At 42.2% G+C, this 18,170-nt stretch overlaps 3 protein-coding genes and 4 non-coding genes across 11 annotated transcripts in view; 5 read left to right on the forward strand and 2 right to left on the reverse strand.

Annotated features, from left to right (window-relative positions):
- Window positions 1–19: 19 nt before the first annotated feature.
- appl2 (adaptor protein, phosphotyrosine interacting with PH domain and leucine zipper 2) lies at window positions 20–8,048 on the reverse strand. Of its 2 annotated transcripts, none has more exons than XM_088378498.1 (21): window positions 7,891–8,048; window positions 6,973–7,071; window positions 6,814–6,873; window positions 6,645–6,716; window positions 6,037–6,124; window positions 5,673–5,714; window positions 5,541–5,599; window positions 5,291–5,437; window positions 5,147–5,229; window positions 4,927–5,079; window positions 4,133–4,321; window positions 4,009–4,051; window positions 3,878–3,934; window positions 3,705–3,799; window positions 3,446–3,601; window positions 3,221–3,273; window positions 2,946–3,120; window positions 2,463–2,499; window positions 2,223–2,387; window positions 2,107–2,154; window positions 20–1,209 (listed from the first exon to the last, which is right to left on the reverse strand). In XM_088378498.1, the coding sequence occupies exons 1-21, from the start codon at window positions 7,945–7,947 to the stop codon at window positions 1,078–1,080; spliced, it is 2,010 nt and encodes a 669-aa protein (XP_088234624.1). In that variant the 5' UTR covers window positions 7,948–8,048; the 3' UTR covers window positions 20–1,077. The 2 variants fall into 2 exon arrangements, with proteins under 2 accessions (XP_088234624.1, XP_088234625.1); XM_088378499.1 differs by lacking the exon at window positions 7,891–8,048 and adding an exon at window positions 7,655–7,801.
- trnag-ucc (transfer RNA glycine (anticodon UCC)) lies at window positions 1,466–1,537 on the forward strand. The gene has a single exon. It is a non-coding gene; the product is annotated as a tRNA-Gly (tRNA).
- Window positions 1,614–1,685, forward strand: trnag-ucc (transfer RNA glycine (anticodon UCC)). The gene has a single exon. It is a non-coding gene; the product is annotated as a tRNA-Gly (tRNA).
- trnag-ucc (transfer RNA glycine (anticodon UCC)) lies at window positions 1,776–1,847 on the forward strand. Its single transcript has one exon. It is a non-coding gene; the product is annotated as a tRNA-Gly (tRNA).
- Window positions 4,371–4,444, forward strand: trnan-guu (transfer RNA asparagine (anticodon GUU)). The gene has a single exon. It is a non-coding gene; the product is annotated as a tRNA-Asn (tRNA).
- Window positions 8,049–8,824: 776 nt separating the features above from the next.
- The window catches only part of LOC148396826 (uncharacterized), a 43,568-nt gene continuing 34,222 nt past the window's right edge, over window positions 8,825–18,170 (reverse strand). For both annotated transcript variants that reach the window (XM_088378500.1, XM_088378502.1), the window contains exons 9-11: window positions 15,231–15,336; window positions 14,020–14,204; window positions 8,825–13,763 (exon numbers count right to left, since the gene is read on the reverse strand). In XM_088378500.1, the coding sequence (XP_088234626.1) occupies window positions 14,123–14,204; window positions 15,231–15,336 (188 nt within the window). In that variant the 3' untranslated portion in view covers window positions 8,825–13,763; window positions 14,020–14,122. The remainder of the gene's footprint in view (window positions 13,764–14,019; window positions 14,205–15,230; window positions 15,337–18,170) is intronic.
- Window positions 9,789–14,581, forward strand: c25h12orf75 (chromosome 25 C12orf75 homolog). 3 transcript variants are annotated; one of them, XR_015859035.1, is made up of 7 exons: window positions 9,798–9,991; window positions 12,406–12,430; window positions 13,150–13,185; window positions 13,295–13,374; window positions 13,672–13,707; window positions 14,010–14,058; window positions 14,120–14,581. XR_015859035.1 is itself a non-coding variant. In XM_088378503.1 (6 exons), the coding sequence occupies exons 1-5, from the start codon at window positions 9,940–9,942 to the stop codon at window positions 13,674–13,676; spliced, it is 198 nt and encodes a 65-aa protein (XP_088234629.1). In that variant the 5' UTR covers window positions 9,802–9,939; the 3' UTR covers window positions 13,677–13,707; window positions 14,010–14,581. The 3 variants fall into 3 exon arrangements, 1 of the variants encoding a protein (XP_088234629.1); XR_015859036.1 differs by having other exon boundaries at window positions 9,789–9,991; window positions 13,615–13,707; window positions 14,010–14,581; XM_088378503.1 differs by having other exon boundaries at window positions 9,802–9,991; window positions 14,010–14,581.

Genomic DNA, 18,170 nt, shown 5'->3' on the forward strand with positions numbered 1-18,170 from the left:
ACACAGCAAACCCAAAAGCTACTGATCTTATTGTTTTTAATCTGTCAACAGCACACAGGAGCTGACATACAGATCACGTTGAAGAGAGTTCTACAAAATAAACAAACAGACAGAATGTTACACCACAATCCAAATGTTTCATTTCCCGGAGGTCACATGCAATGAGGCAAAAGATGGAATGTTTAATTCATTCATTAGTGCAATCTGTAGCCTTCAAAGTCGATTTTTACAACACAGATTTAACCCTTTTTTTTGTGTGCAAAATGTACATGAGAGAAATTTTTCAAATACAGTGGTACCTTGACCTAAAGCAGATTAATGGCATTTAAATTCATTTCAATTGGGAAAAATGATTTACTTTTTGAGTAAACACAATTAATTAAACTCTAAAGTCACGATACCACTGTAGTAAAATTAACACACATAAGCAAGAAACAATAGAAGTAAAAAATAGCTGTAAACCTATGCAAAGGACCGTCACCATTTTTTATAAGTGCTTGAATATCTGATGGATGCTATACCAAAATGCACCACTAGAGGGTGAACAGCAGCTTTAACGTGTCTAGTAGTCCAGATATGAATTTGATAATTGTGTTCATGTCTAATGAAAAAAACGTTACTTTTGCTTTCCCCAAAATGTAGTTGGTAATGTTATTAATTAAAGATGCAAGAAAAAAAATCCAAGAAAAAAATAACGTTGGAATTTATAAAGTTGTTAAACTATACCATTGAGAGGTGTTATATATTTTAAGAAGTTTTTTTAAATATTTCCTAGAGGGAATGAAATAAGCTTTTTAAATGGGTTGCTGCATTTACTTGAGCTGAGGTGACCGCATTTACTCAAGTTCAGTTTGAAAGAAAGCCAATTACAATTATGTAACTCGCTCTCAAAATTCCTGTTTAAACTGGATTGCACTTTTACCAAGCAGGGCTTCAAGCAGAACCCCCCCCAAAAAAAGACATCAGTACGGTGACACCTGGAAAGAACTATTGTGAGGTTCCAACAGTGGAAAACCACTTTGGGATCAAATCCGGTCCCGGTTGATGTGGTAAGGGCATGGGTGGGTTGCGGGGTTACTAGGCCTCCGACTCCAGATCGTCTAGTCCGTCCCCGTCGGCCGTGTCGCTGTTCTCGGCATCCAGCAGCAGGAATTTGCCGTCGTTGGTGAGCGGCATGTTCTTCATCAGCTGGGCCAGAGCAGCAGGGTCCTGCCAATGACAGCAAAATCAAGGAAGTGATCTGCTGCTGACATACCTGATTGAGATGATCAGGATTGTTATCCAGCTTCTGCAGACCTTGCTGTGGTGAGATTCACCACAAATGTCGTATGCATATTTTGATTGTGGTGTATTTTAGAGTTGCCACGTCACACTGAGGCATGCCTGCCAAGTTTTTTTCTCCCTCGTGCAGCAGTGGAATGTTGCACATTTGCTCCCTTGCAGTCTCTCAACTCTTTTCTGCAGTGCGTTGGTGGTATAGTGGTGAGCATAGCTGCCTTCCAAGCAGTTGACCCGGGTTCGATTCCCGGCCAACGCAGTCATGTTTTTTTTCTCATGCACTGTGGAATGTTGCAGTTTTCTTCTCTTGCAGCCTCTCTACACTTTTCTGCAGTGCGTTGGTGGTATAGTGGTGAGCATAGCTGCCTTCCAAGCAGTTGACCCGGGTTCGATTCCCGGCCAACGCAATGATTTTCTTTTCTCCCTCTCATGCAGGATTGCAGCTGTGGAATGTTGCACTTTTCTTCTCTTGCAGACTCTCTGCTCTACTCTGCAGTGCGTTGGTGGTATAGTGGTGAGCATAGCTGCCTTCCAAGCAGTTGACCCGGGTTCGATTCCCGGCCAACGCAGTCAATTTTTTATTTCTCCCCTAATTTTTACATGACATTTATTTATCTCTAAATAAAGTTTCTCAGTCTCATTTTTGTTGTTAGCATCAAAGTAGATGACTTATTTTTTTTAGCTTATTTGCATGCACATTAGATGAGGCTGGTTTTGGCTACCAAGGAAGTTGTGATCACGATAAAATTATTTCAGACTGTAAATACGCCTATATTTTAGAATAGCAGTAAAAGTAACAAGTTTCATTCAATGCGTTGGCAAACTCACCTTCTTGGCCTCTGTAATATCCTTGGCCAAACTCATGGTGTAGCATATCTGCAGTCAGAGCACAAAGTGACATTTTACCAACATGTTATTGACAAATGGAGGAAATAAAATGTCACCTTCTCTCCCTCTGTGTTGCTCTCAAAGACAAAGGCGGTAAAGGAGGGTTCTCCACCTTCGTCGTCGCCACCGCCGCCGCTCCAGTCGCGGCCTTCCACCACCAAGCCCATCAGTCTGCTGTTCTCCTGGTGGGCTGCAAACTGACACATCTCCCCCAGCTGGAACTACAAATACAAGAGCATACAAGTATGTCATGGCACTAAGACGAAGAGGGAACGCCAACTCGGCACTTTGCTTACGCTTATTCTTGTGACTTGAGTCTGAGGGTCTATCAGCCTAGTCAAAGATACAAAAGAGACATTTGATCATTCAGAGGTCCTTTAGTTGCCACTTTGTATGCGTTTATAAGTTACTTGAATTCACTAAACTAATTTTTATGATAAGGAATTTCTAGAAAGTATTTTTGCATGCTTTAAATACTTAATTATTTGTTTTATGTTTATTCTTAAATATGTGGTGAAGAAATTAATTTCCTTTATTTTTCATTTCGTTTTTTTTCGATTTTCACATGCTTTAAATACTTATTTGTTTTATTTTTATTCTTAAATATGTGGTGAAGAAATTAATTTCCTTTATTTTCCATTTCGATTTTTTTTCTGCTATTGGCAAACCACTATTATATGCCCTTTTAGCTGGAACTATGTGTTGTCTGGAATTGCAGCGCCACCTAGTGTGTGAATTGGCAAACTGCATACAGGTTAACTGTTATTCACATTCATTACCTCAGGTCGCTGCTGGTCACCATCAGGTGCGACTCTGTAGTCCTGAAGATGTTGTGGATGGCCCGGGCAGCGAGGACTTGCCTCATGGCCTCGTAGATCACCTCCTGGTTGTCGCCGCAGCGCACCGCCATGGAGCCCAGGAAACGCACGGCAAACACCTGCTGCAAGAGGGAGTCTGCACCCCCCAGAAAGAAAATATTCAGGCAGGCTTATGTCAAGAAAGCCCACCAAAAAAGAGATACAATTAGTTGAGGATGATAAGAGAAATTGTTTACCGTCGCTTTCATGGCAACAGTCGTCATCCGTTTCGCCAAATGGATTAGTGCGTCTGCCAGGAAGGAAAAACATCATGATTAAAGCACTTCACTGACCCATTAGGAGCCATCTTGGCCTCCTGGAAATGACATCAGAAGTTACGAAGAGTCCTACGTGCAGATAATGAGTCAATCTTGGCTTTGTTTGTCAACAGAGCTTTGTTTGTCAAAAGAGCGAGCGCTTACTTCCCGTCCACTCGGTTCTGTTCCTGGAATTCAGAGGCGGGCAACACGATGTCGAACTGGATGGGCGTCCCGGGGGCAATCAGGTCTTCTGGCTCCGGACCGGCTCCAGACTTCTGGGAGGCGGTGCTGGTGGAGAAAACACCCCCTGGCTTGGCTCTGTAACGGAGAGCAATATTTCAAAACGTTGGTACATAACATTATTTCAAACGTGATGGGTATGAAAACTAACTTTGGATTTACGACAAACATCTCAACAGACCTGTCAGGGTCGGGCGAGCCTTCCTGCCTCTTTTCAAAGCTGGTGACTGGCGTGACGGCCTGGATAGCGGTTTGGTTCAACCGGATGGCCACGGCCTGGCGACATTAAAAAAAAATTAAAAAATTGCATCATGTGGAGGAAATAGCAAAAGGCATCAATGTAGTTGGAGTTACCTCCGGATTGTCAGTCAGGTAGATCTGTCTGGAGATGTTGTTGACGGTGCAAATCCACTGAGGAGGAAAGACGAGAGAGCTGATGCTTCACGACTGTCCTCACGTCAGAAAATGAGTTCCTGGGTTGTTACCTCTTCATATTCCTTCTTGCTCTCCGCTTGCAGGATCATTGACCTGCGGACATCAATAAAACAATAAACATGTGCGGGGGGGGGGGGGAAGGCGAAGACGTCATGCGAGGATGAGCGCGCGTACGCTTTTCCGGTGGGGGAGGTGATTTGGAAGCAGTAATGTCTGTCTTCGCACTCGATGGCCATGACGGAGCTGTTGTCCAGGTCCAGCACCATGCCCCCCGCCACGGCCCCCCTTGGCTGACACATGAGGTTGCCCCCCTGAGTGAAGAAGTAGAGGCGGTCCCACGCTGTGGTCACCAGGCCGGTTTTGCTGGACAGAGTCATGAGTCAGATAAGAATGATCATCACAGAAGTAGTGTGTCTCTGTGGCGCAATCGGTTAGCGCGTTCGGCTGTTAACCGAAAGGTTGGTGGTTCGAGCCCACCCAGGGACGGACCTGAATTTTTAAGGAGAGTTGCTGTGGGTATAATTAGTGACAATCAACCGTGACGACTGTAATTTGCAATTCTGTCTGACCTCAAAAGTAATTTTTGGTATTAAGAACTATCTAAACTACAAAAGAGAATTAGGGCAAGTAAAGAAAAGAAAAAAAAAGGGGGAGGTGACAGGATTCTGACTTTTTTTCTCAGAATTCTGACTTTAAAGTAAGAGTTACTACTTTAAAGTCAGAAGTCTGAATAAAGTGGGCATTCTTACTTTAAAGTCAGAATTCTGAGAATAAAGTCAGAATTCTCATTTTCTGACCTGACTTTAAAGTGGGGATTTTCACTTAAATTTGAATTCTGAGGAAAAAAAGTCAGAACCCAGTCACCCCCCCTTTTTTTTTCTTCTTCACTGGCCCTAATCCTCTTCCGTAATAAACAAAACCCTCCTTTTTCCAAACACTTCCACGAAGACACATGGAGGCATTCCTACTTCCTGATGTTGAGAAAACCAGCTTTCTGGATGAGTGTGCGGTTGACCGGCTCGCCGTCCTTATCCAGCGTGTAGACGGCTTCGTCCACGGACAGCAGCTCCTTCTGGGTCATGCGCATGGCCTCAGCCTCGGTGTCCAGTTGAGCCTGGATGCTAAACACAGCGCGCCGTTTAGAGCCAAAAAAGCAGCTTGCCCTGCCGGCGATAAGGCGTCTTTTACTTTTGCGTCACGCTCGACACCGAGACCAGAAAGTTGTCCAGCTTCCTCGACACCAACTCCAGGCCTTTCTTGAAGAAAAGAACCTGAGGAAGGAGCAAGCGTGAGTCCGACGGACGGAGAAACGATTCCGCCGTGCTTTCGTACCTGCGCTTGTGTGTAGCCTAGCATGGGTTCCAACATGGCCACCCTCTTGCGGTACTGCAGGGCATTGAGGGCGCAGTAATACTGCAGCGAGGCCTGGTGCTGCTTCCGGCGCGTGTACGCCACCTCCTTCACCATGTCGGCCTTCAGCTGTTACCCGAGAAAGATTAAGTGTATTTATTTGGCTCGTGAACGAGAGCACTGCAGTTCCATTAGAGATGAATAGCGGAAGGGGGAGGCGGGGGGGGGGTACCTTTTCATTTTCCCTCTTTTTGGGTAAGCGGCTGTACTTGACCATGGCTGCCTCGTGCTCTGCATAATAAAAAGACATACACGTATAAATGACATGCAGAAGAGAGATGAAGTTCTCATTTTGAGGACTTGCCGTCGGTGGCGATGCCGTAGATTTCCTTCAGCGTGCTTATCTCTGCAAAATCCAGAACAAAACAAAGTCACGCCGCAAAATCGGCATGTCGGGAGAGGAAGGAGGTGAGTGTGACTTGAATATGATTTAACGTTAGTGTGCGAAGCTAGGGAGATGCAAAATGGGAATCAAAACCAAAAGTATTGGGACAGCTGGTAATTTAATCAGGAAGTGAAAATGGAAGAAGAAAAAAAAGGAGCTTTCATTTTATGAGGCATATTAGAGTGTCCTTGTGGTGCTCCACAATTCTCCAAAATGTCTTGCGAAGATAAAAAAATAAGATTCATTGACTTAATGTTATGAGAAAGTGAGTGTGTGTTTCTACCCGTCAGCTCTTTTTCTCTGAACTGGATCAAGGGGAAGACCATGGTGTCCGCCATCTGACTGGCGAGATCCGAGTGCAGCGAGTTCAGCTGGATGGCACATTGTGCAGAAAAAAAAAAACATGTGAAGGACGTGAGCACGCGCACGCACAAAGACTTAACGAAACGCATGGAGGCCAAACATCTTGACACAATGTCCTTACTTACTGAGTAATGTTTGTTACGCTACCAACGGCAATTTTCTATAAGCAGACCGCACTCCATATAGCACAAGAGTAATTACTCTCACGCCGCCATTAATCCTCCTCGCTTATCTAAAAGCAGGCGCTCTATCAATGGCGCAAGAGTTAAAGTTCACCAGATTAGCTGCTAGCGGTGGCGCTAATTCATGCTTGCAACTTAGCCTGTGCGTGATTATGCTTGTTCTAAGTTCACGTGTGTCGCTAAAATTCAAATTCAGGCCCGACTAGTCTGTCGCTTGAACAGTTGCTGAGAGTTTGGATGTCGCTCCATCTTGATAAGGACTCAGGGTGAACGGCGATAAAAGATGGAGCAAGGTCCACGTAGTTGGGAAAGTTCGCACTTCTTCCTGGGCAGGTCAAGGTCTCACCTCCTGCACAGTTTTGGCAAAGTTCTGCAGCGTGGAGACGACTTCTTCATCACCTTTGCCGAGGGCAAAATTCTAAAATGGAGAAATCAAGAATGAATTATTTACACTTTGAAATATTTGTGACATTCATTTAAGTGGTTAGGTTTAGCGTCCGTTAGCGTGTACTTACTTTCTTTTCATAGGCAAGAAGCTGGCGTGAGAGTTGCTCTGTGGCCAAACCCATCTCGCTCTTTTTTTTTAGGAATGCACAAGACAAAAAGAATATTAGGTCCACCCACGCATTGTAATGCCATCTTATTGTTGTGAGTACAATGCTGAATGCGAGTACCTGAGCTCCGTAGACACGCTGCATGGACTGCAGCAGCTGGTTGGTGTAGTCCGTGAGGTTGGCCGCATCCTCCTCAAACACGCTGAGCAAGGAACGAGTCTGAGGGTTGTGGAAAAAAGACACTTTCAGTTGAATAAAATCCTTAACTGAGTCATTCTCACAAATTGTGGTTTCTTACAATCTGATTTTTTCATCATAATAGCATTTCACTACCTTTTCATATCCTATTATTATTGAGGAATAAACATATTTGCTGCAAAGCAGACTATGGAATTTATTCTTGGCATCATATTCACATTTCAACTTCAGAATGAGCCTCCAGCATGAGTTGCACTTAAGAAAAGCATTAAGATCCCAACTCCATGCAAGGCTCTGTATGAGTAAAGCATTACATGCGCATAATAATAACAACAACAGTAAACTATATCGAGCGTGTGAGGCCTGGGGCACAATAGGTAGATGTTAGGACTTTCCAGCCCTCATAAAAAAAAGAACCCCATTAATAAATTAATAACCAGTGACAGCGCCTCATGACGTTTAATGCTGACTGGTCGAGACTAACACTGGAAACAATTTCGCTCCCAGAAAATAAACCCAGTTTGGAATCACGTAGTCCAATAAAATGGAGCAATACGACTGTTGCTGAGCTATTACACATCTCCATTATACGTGACAGTCGTACCGAACAACAGGCGTCGGCTATATGACACATTTACTCAGCTAAATTGCTGAAATGTCAAATTTAAAGCCGAATGCGTAGTTTATTATCATCATTCTAACAGCGTAACAACTGGGTGCTGTCATCGACTACAACAGAGGAGGAGCCCATGCTAGCTAGCTAACTAGCGTCGTTCATTATTTTTCTTCATGTTGCAGCGTATGTTTGACGTGAAGGTGATAAAAGCAACACAGGCTTACCTGGGGACTGTCCTGCAAAGCGTCCTCCAGGAGTAGTTTGTGGTGTACGGCCGGCATTTTGTGAGCGGCTGTTAAGTAATGAATAATCAGGTCTTGAATTATTAAGCAAGTCGGACTCTATTTCCCAGAGATCTCTGCGCGGATGAGCCGGAAGTAGAACTCGAAATTGAGCATTTTATCCAGAATCAGGGCGCAAACAAAAACATTTTTAATCACAAATTAATGTTAATATCAGGTTTATGTCAGATTTTTTTGGATAAAGATTTTTTTTGGTAATTCTTTGTTTCACAATCTGTCAAAAACACAGAAAAAAAATGATGTCATTGTTCTCAAATAAAAATAAGGAGACTCGAAACATTATAATAAGAGCACGATTTCAAAATTATTTGACAATTTTTCTGTTTCTAGCACCATACTGAAAGTAGACATGCTTTTATATACAATGGTTTCAAAAACACGCAAATGGCTTTTGACTTTGCAAATTTGTGCAATAAATAATATAGGAATAATTGAATAGTATAGTTTTTCAAACGGGGGGGTATAATTTAATAAATAGATGAATAAAAATAAGTTAGACACAAGTCAAAGTCCGCCTTGTAGCGCTGGCCGTGGTTCCGAATTTTGGTTGTATACAGCGACCTCTAGTGGTACAAGATAAATGGAATGGAGGACCAAGACGCATAAATTAAAAATACTAAATAAGAGTGAAAATAAAAACAACAAAAAAAACAAAAAACGAGTAAATTGATGTTTAATTGTATTCATATATTTAGTTTGTATTTATTTTTACTTTTATTTTGTAGTATCTATATTTTTTGTTCGTATTACCATATATTTTAATGAAATGTAATAAAGAAGAAAGAATGGAAACATTTCAAAGTGTGCTACGTAGCATCCAATGCAGTGTTTCCCAACCAGAGGTACACACAAGCACATTGCAGGAGTTGTTTTATTTAACTTTTCAATTTAGCACATTTGCATTTAATCTTTAATAAGTGTTTTAATACATTAATTTCATCAAAATTACTATCTGGGAGGCACATAAAGAGTTATAAGTACCATTAACTGAAGCATATCGTTCTTTGGAAATTCTTTGGAAACCGGAAAAGCAGCATTCTTTGCATAATCTGCAATGTTTTGGAATCGCAATCTCGATTTAATTAACAATGTAAATACTGCAGGGCAGCCATTGACAAAGAAAACAAGTCTCGACAGGCAGCACAAACATGGCCTGGGCTGGAGTGCTGTTCCTTCCTCCCTCCCCAGCGGGTGGCTTGGCGCCTTAATTGCTTATGTGGTGGTTCCGAATCAGATGACTGTGATGATTAAGTATTTGCAAGCGTAGCTCAAAGTGGTCAGGAAAAAAATGCAGATACAATTATCTAATTTCAAAGAAGACAAAGCAATGTTACAGTGTAATTGGATTTTGACTTTTTTGTTTGCTTGTCTCCAAAGTTTCAAGAGTACTTGTCGCTTTCTATTTGGTCATGTGTCAACTCAACACATCATAAGATTGCCCAGTGGCAGAATAGACGGGCCCCACACTGGGAACCCGACTTCCATCATCGGGTTTTCATGAGGCCTTTTCTCATCAATTTCAATAATTAATATGTTCCGACCTAAATTATTATTTTAGCCCTCCAAAAAGAACATTTTTTTTTTTTCAATTTGCCACACTTGGTTATAGTAAGTGTCCAACTTGTCTTCAAGGACAAAAATGTATGTATGCCTCTCCATTGGTTACTTCTACACACACTCCCTCCTTTCCTGGTTTCCAGGGCAACCATGTCAGGGTGTAACAGACGAGCAAATCACATTAAGGCAAAGCATCTTTCTCTCTTCCCTCTCGCCCACTGTAAAACACACACACACTCCCCAGCCCAGCATGTGTATAAAAGCCCGCGGCACTGTGCTTCCTGGCGTACTCTCAGTGTAACTGTGAGAGACGCTTGCTTGACCTTCCCTCTCCTCCTCTCCTGATGTGTTGCTCATTCTTCACCTCCTCCTCGTCGTTACCGGGCGTCTGACGTTTGGACGACGGCTGCGTTCATGAAAAAAATGGGTTGTGGAAATTCATCGGCCGCCAGCACCTCAGGAGGGGGTGAGTGTTTTGGTTTGATTTTTTTTTTTTTTTTAGGAATATAAGACACAAACATGCGGTAGAGTTACGTGTGTGTCTGCACCAAAGCTAGAAGGTGATTGGAATGTAAATGAAAAGCGTCGAGCTTGGACTCACTGATGAATGAATAGAAAGCATTTGCATGGGGAATGTGCCCACTTTGACTTCCAGTGATCCCAATTCTGGAGTTAAATTGCACATTGATTGCTTCTGCCCAAGCGCTTGAAAAATATCCTATCCAAGGCTTTCATTCATAAAAATACTATGTTGACAGTTTGTTTTTTTTTTACTCATTCATTCACCCAAACTGTCTTGTTCAATTCCACCTCTTTATTCCATACATCATATTATCGAGACATATGGATCCAACTTTGGAGGACCGGTTTAGCAAAGGCCCATCATTTGTTTTCTAGTCCATAATAGACATGTTTGTTTGAATTTGGTGTGGAAGAATCCTACAAACACCTTAAGGATGAACTAGAACAGAAATTGAGCTAAACAGGAAGGCGTCCCAATACTTTTGCCCATACCGGTTTTGTGTAAGTGTGTGAGTGCTGATTAGTGATCATCATGATGAACGATGAAGGTTGAGGCAGGTGCTTACTTTTCGGCATGAGCGTGTTACAGCCACGTTTTCACTCCTTAAAAGACTTTGGATGGATTTTGCAATATAAATTTTGTATTTACACTCCATTTGCAGACTTTCATTTCGGATTTTCATATACAATGGAGTATCTAAAGGGCAAGATGAATTGGATATGATCGTCCTAAAAAGTTGGATACAAATGAAATGACACTGTGCTGTCAATTCGACCTTCGGGCAAGATGGCCGCTCATCGACGAAAGACGATTGGAACTCCTGGTCAAGTGTTTGCTCAAAAGTCAAAAGTCCGAGAATTTCTTTATCATTGCAGCGACACGCTCAACTTCCTGGTGGCGGCACACGTTTACGGTTTCCAACCCAACTAATCAAATCATGCCTCATTCAGGAAGCTCAGCGGCTGAGTCACGCACGTCAATTTTTTCAATTTCAAGCTTCGGTCTTGGCGGACTCAAGTGACCGGCCATGCACACGCTGTACTGCTCATCCTTGCCCTTATTTACACAGATGCAATTCCTGAGATATGAAAGAGCTTTTGTTTGGCCTCTCAATGGGGCCCTGTGTCATGTCAGCAGACTGCTTTTTTGACAGCTCCAAGGGAAATTCACTGTTTTTCCACTCGTGCAAATACTTGAGGTTTCTAGTAAAAAAGATACATTTCATGTGGTTTCTTCCCTTATGGTTTGTATCTTGTAATTCAAATTACTGGCTAAGGACATCTGTCGACCGTTATCTTGAATTTGAATCATCAAAGAATTTGTGGTCATAAATAAAAAACAAGTGGAGTATTTTGATGATTTTTCAGCCTGAGCAGATTGTGAGGGAAATACGCACCACACAATCAAATAATCGGTCAGGATGATCTTTTAAAATCAATATACTCATTCAATGCCAGCCCAGGTAAAAATGGATCTTTGATGTCTAGATCCGTCAATGGTAGCGAATGAGTTAAGAGAAGTCAAAGTGGTTGAAATGGTGGAAAATGGAATTTTTAAAAAGCTCCCCGAACTTTGCACATCACAACACGCCACAATTGTTGCCTTTGTGCTACAGAACAAGCGTAATGTGGAACCGTGGTGTAACTAATCAGCAGATTTATTCCAAAGTCAACAAGTCCCTGGGGGTGCCTCTGCCTCTTCCAGATGTTTCTAAATCAACTGCTAGCAAGGTTTCCTCTAAGATTGAAGAGCATTTTTATCATTTTGTTATAGCCTGACATCATGGCGCATTTTCTTTTAAACTCTTTTTAATTCAAACATTATTGTTATCTTGAAAATGATACAAATATGAGAACTATCAATCAAAAGAAAGAATAAAACTGCCTTTGGTATATATAAGATTTTTCATAAGAACTGAATTTACAACGGCGGCAGTGAACTCAAGTGAACTCCCTTCACAACATAACAGTAATTTGGCAAATAGTGAACAAGACTTCAAAATTGAGGCTCTGAGATATTTTTTGCCACTCTCAGTCAAGGATTGCTGTCAAACTAAACATAAAACAAATTCAAAAAACATGTTAATTTAAGACAGGACTTTGCCTGAAAGTCTTTGCTTTTTGCATTTGCATTAAGCTAGCATCCGGCAACAGAGAATAGCATCAAATTTCTAGCAAAAAAAAAAATCAGGTCACTCATATGTCAAGGCCCCAATGTACTGTATTGTCAAATAATTGTTTGCTTGAAAAATAAGTAGTCCTTCCGGAAACATTCTGCGATTATTTACGAGGAGGCTTTCGATAATTTGTATTAACAAAGAATAAATGTCTTTTCTTCTGCCTCTTCTTCACTTTCAGGGCCATCCGAAACCTCCAGGGATGTGTGAGTACATCGATCAATACATCATTACATCTTTCTGCCTTATTGCATTGGAAAATAATAATAATATTTATCACATAATTTTAACCGCCATCACTTTTATACCATTTAACGTGAGGGAAAGTGTCTGCCTTGACCTGTAGATGCATTTCCTGATCGCTTTCAGTCACATGCTGGCTTCATAAAAGCGGCCAAATGACCAAATGAAATTAAATTAAGGATATGTGAGCATGAAAGCAAATTCCTTTTCCTATCTCACGGAGCGGGCAGCCAGCCTTTTTTTTCTTTCTTTAATAGGCCACGTTTATCAAAGCCTGGGGAGGGGCTGTATGTTTTCCGGAAACAGTTTGTGTCCGTGTAAATGTTCCTTGATAAACATCAGAACAGTAAGAGCTGACAGCAGCATGTTAAGAAGACCTCACGACGCAGCAAAATATCACCAAACACACACACGCTATATGAAACATGAGATTAAAGCGACTCGTACATCACATAGTGTGAATTATGTGATGTAGTAAAAGTCACATCAGGCAGGTTTTTTTACCCCCAAGAGACATAAATGAATAAATAAAGCCATAAATAAGCCAGACGCAATCATAACATGCCGCTTAATCCGATCATCAAGCCTATCGGTTGCTAACACCGGAGTAAATCTCACAAGTGCGCTGGTGAGAAGGGGAGTGGAAAGCTTTGAGCTGACATGTGCATCTTCTCTCAATCAGGACAGAAGATCCCTTGGCAGACGATGAGAAACGAAGGTACTTTTCCTTCTTTGCCTTTTAACACATAACTCTCTTTGGCTTTTATATTACTGCAGGGATTTAAGCGCACTTAATGAAGTCAACACTCAATCTGCTGTCCACTCAGGAACTATGGCGGCGTGTACGTGGGGCTCCCGGCGGATTTGACCACGGTGGCCGCAAGTCAGTCCAAGCCGAGCCGAAAAGGTGCGAAAGCTGCTCTTATAGGACAAATGAGGACAATGAGACGTCACGTCTGTTGGCCTGCAGCGTGATTGCGCCATAACATAGTCTTGATAATCATGTGTTATTTTTTTTTTAAGACTGCAATCATAACATCAATCTGCTGCTGTTCTTAAAATGTCATTTCGTTTGCCAAGACAATTCAAAACATTGTATTTACCGTTCTGTGGTTCCGCAACAACAATGACCTCTTTTTTTTTTCAGAGTGAACTAAATTATTATTTCATTATTCGTCTCGTGATCTGACCTGTCTTCTTGCAGACTAGCGGTCATCAGTGAAGAGGACCCCCAACAGAGGTACATGCACCATCTTCAATCATGTCAAAATCACTCGCCAAAGCTTCCGTAGTGCACTGTGACCAGTAAAGAATAAATGAATGAATAAATAAATAGATAAATAAATAAATAAATTAAGTGAATGAATAAATAAAAAATAAAAACATAAATGAATGAATAAATAGGTAAATAAATAAGTGAATGAATAAATAAAAAATAAAAACATAAATGAATGAATGAATAAATAAATAAATAAATAATAAAAAATAAAAAATCATGAGTGGACGGCAGTCTTCAGCATAACCTAATGCTTGTCTTGACAGGCATATTCACCTTGAGGCGCCCCCTATGGACTCCACCTTGGTGACTTGAGTGAGTGACGCGTCAGCCCTTTTCACGCGCCGCTTGAGTCAAGATGCAGACTTTTCGTCAGGTCTCAGAAGACGGCTCTGCCTCGTGGACTCGTTACGGAAGGTGCAGCCACACAGAGCCGAGCTGTACGGACGCCAATTATCATCCTTCAAAAAAGAAGAAAAAAAAAGATGGGCATGGAAGTGGACATGCGCCCTCTAGGGGACTTACAAGGCAGCAACGGGCAGAGAGCGTCGTGACAGGATCTGTCCGTCACGGTGATGAAATGTCGCTGGCCAATTAAGATTTTATTTGATTATTTTTTTCTCTCATTAGCGGGCCGCAAATAGCAATCGCCACATCAGTGACTCACTGCGGGCCACAACGAGAATGTCAGAGAACCGTCGGGTGGTCCTTCAAGCTACGCTCACAGGCCACAATATAAAATTTGGTAGACCTCCACAAATCTCATGCCTTACTATCCAACAAATTAAGAAAAAAAATATCCTTAATAAAAAGTCATAAATAAAATGAATCAGAAGTACTAATGTGCAGGTGTACCTAATGTTGTGGCCATTGAGTGACCCCTCAAAGACGTTATACATAACATTTCTGAATGTCCTTGTGATGTTTCACTCTACCTCTTACTATCTTGGTAAAAATCGTCCCATGAAAAAAAAAACTTGTAATATGTTCCCCTTAATTCAACACGGATATGACAAAACTATAATTTAAAGGCTGAGAGGAACAAGAGGCACATTTGTAAGACATCCTCTCCACTTAATAATATAAAATCTCAAACTATTTCTATTTTTCCGTTGTACAAAAGAGAGGTTATTTGTAAAATCACCGTCATTATCCTCCTGAAAAACATAATCCAAAGTGCGCAAGGTCAAGATCATTCATCAGGCAGACTCTTGACATCCCGCCTCTAATTGAAAGCACCGTCGAGCACTCAGCAGGTGGAGGAGCGAAATTAGGCCAACTTTAAACACTCCACACTCAAGTGATTCGCTTTTTGTCATCAGTCGTAAGTGATTTGCGTGAGCAACGTGATGGAGACTTGAAATCATTTGCTGCCACCATTTTCTTATGAGTCGTTCATCCAAGGAGGAAAATGAACCAGGGAGTCGACGGTTAACAAACACCATGATGGTTTCTTTCGCCACTTGTTCTGCGCTCGAGTTTGTTACCTGCTTTTTTTTTTCCTGTCTCTCTGGATTCCGTCAAGCGTACGGCTTTGCCCTTTAAGATAGCTCCTGCTGTCTATGATGAATGTCACCGCCATTGGCCTGCACACTGGGGAGCACAATATGGAGGCGAGTCACAGATTGAGTTCAGATTTTTTTTTTTTTCCCTTGGTGTTTAAAAAGAAATATTCCATAATTAATTTGACTCCTATAGCCTGTACAAGTGAATTTTCGATAGGGGGAGTAAAAATAAACAATGATGATCTTTCCCCGGCTCTCACCGAGGGACAATCTCAAGCGAGAATTGGCTGAAATCCGCCCGCATCAATCACGTAGAGGAAATTGACTGTGTTGTGGGAGCGAGCGGCGGCCATGGAATGATGTGGCGAGGCGTTAACAGTCTACTGCTATTCTGTGCGAGCCTCCTTAACAAGCCACCGTGGGAAAAGAAGAACCTGGAACACCATGACACATGATTGTTTCTTCTCTACCCGTTCAATCATATCTTCGGTTTAAAAATCAGTTGAACCGTGAAGGCGAGTGATGCTTAATGTCGGATGCGACGACAACGTGCTGGAGCACACATCCTTCAACATGATCACATCCCAGCTGCTCCAATCTATCGTTGTCATGATTGGAAACCAATCATCCTTTTGTACCCAGGAGGAAGTTATTGATTTTTTTATGGATTCAAATTCCTGACCAGGCCCGCACTGAATGCCAATTTATTTCTATTGAAACAATCATTGGTATTCAGGACTTATTCAGGACTAATCTAAATAAGTGATTATCCAATCAAGGTCCTTTATTATTCTACAAAAGCTGCAGTAATACGTTTGTCCGCTAGGTGTTATCATTGTGCCAATGCGTGATGTCACGAGACATTATGCCTCCTAACCAACAGGTGGCACTGCAGCACAAGCTAAAACACAACTAACTTCTGAAGCAGGATGCAGACATGTATACCTTCTCTTGGAACCATGAAAAGTGAGCTGTGTATCTAGTGGACTATTATCACCTCTCTGGACAAAAAAAAAAAAACATTACATTATTAAAACCTTTTCTGGAGGCTTGAGCTGGACAAAATCCTCCAGTGACAATTAGGATTGTCTCTGCTCTGGACTTGGAACTGGAATGTTCTCTTCTGTCTGAACTTCTTCCTGGTCGGACTCGATGCTAAGTTTTATAATAATCGGCCCAAGGTTGGACACCCTTGTTGGACAAGATCCTAATTCAGCTTGGAAGCTCCCGTTGGTTTACCTTGACGAGTTTACAGATGGTGTCAAGTCCTAATTAAGATGGCTTTTTATTGTCTTCCAAAAGGATGACGTAGAATCCTGGAAACAGGTGTCCACTGGCTCAAACATTCACTGAGAAAAAGAACAGAGATCTCTTCTTCTTCCACCATCAATGATATCATTGATAAAAGAAAAAAACCACGTGTGATCTGGCGATTGGTGTCCATTTTTTCCTCAATGAGGAGAGAACTGACCGGTGATATAAGATTTAATCCGTGGTGTGTTCAATGCAGATGCGGCATGCCAATGCTGATAAACAGTTCAGTACCGCTCGTTTTATCAAAACATGTCAAGGCCTCGTTGCCTCAGCAGACGCACCACCATCACTCCAATTTCGAGACTGGACGGCTCAGAAAAGACTTGATGGCTATGGCTAACTTTGCTGTACAACTCTGGAGCCTTACTTGTGCTTTCAATTAGAGACAAAGGAGAGGCAGTCCAGTTCGATGCAGCATGTGGTTCTGTTTAGAGCAGGTGAAACAATGTAGGAAAATAGATCCGTCATCCGCCGCATTCCAGAGACCAAAGAAGAATGGCGCTCGATCACAGAAGAGCTAATCTCGAGGTGAAGGAAGTTGAAGGATCCTCTTGCGATGTCCACTGTAATGTCTCCCCACTTCTTCAAAGAGAACCATCTTGGTGATTTGAGATTAAACGTGCCAGATTTTGGACCTGTGGCTCCGTGGAACTAATTTACATATTCATCAATTTGATCGATTTAATTGAGGTTGCTGTCGGTCCATAGGAAAGTCCGTAGGTTCGGATGGTCGGTAGGATACTTTGAACATTCACAGCTTTGGATATCAACACGATTGAGACGTGACCCAATATGTAGCTGAGCCAACTTCAGAACAATTTTGGTCTTTGCTTTTATTGCTGAAGTGCATCCAAACACTGCTGCCAAAAACCCATTTGATCAGCAAAGAAACAAAAGCAAGCTGTGAACTCGGGCCCACAAAATAAGAACCTCCATAAAATGTTCTCAAGAGGTCGCAGAGTGCCTGCAGGCTCGCTCGTGTCTTACACTTTGGATCTCTGCGGACCTACTCGAGGAAATATTTAATAGGATGGAGGTGGGGACATAAGGTCCCAAAGACAACGATGTGTATCTTTAAAGGAATGTTATTGACTCTCTCTTAATATAGCATAGCAGGTCAAGCGGAGATCAGATCAGTCTACAATCCTATCGTTCCATTTCCAGATGCCCTTCATGCCGTCAGGGTCTCCGCCATGTGGTTATAGTCACTCCACTCGTTGGAAAGAATCTAGGTTAATATAGCAAGCGGGATCTGGACGTAACACTTTAGCATTTATAGCTGGATAGAGCAAAAGGCATAGCGTGTGCTCGGAGTAGTAAATCAACGGATGTTTGGCACGGCGTTCCCTCGTCGGGCTCGCCCGCCCGGCCAAGAAAGGCACTCACGTGCGCCATGAAAAAGGGGCGAAGATGAAAGAAAAGACGACACGCTGGAGTATTTTTAGCTTGGGTGGAAGCCCGGTCGGTGTCGTCTGGACGTATATGAGCGATGGACTTGATAGATCAGAGGAATACATTTTTGCTTCCTCCATCGGTTATGTTATGGGAAATAGAACCGTAAAGATTCCGGGGGAAAAGTGATGCCAGAACCAATTGGACTGTGGCAGA

This window comes from Syngnathus floridae, chromosome 6, assembly GCF_059516105.1.
Source record: "Syngnathus floridae isolate MCC-2025c chromosome 6, RoL_Sflo_1.0, whole genome shotgun sequence".
Taxonomy (NCBI): Eukaryota; Metazoa; Chordata; class Actinopteri; order Syngnathiformes; family Syngnathidae; genus Syngnathus; species Syngnathus floridae.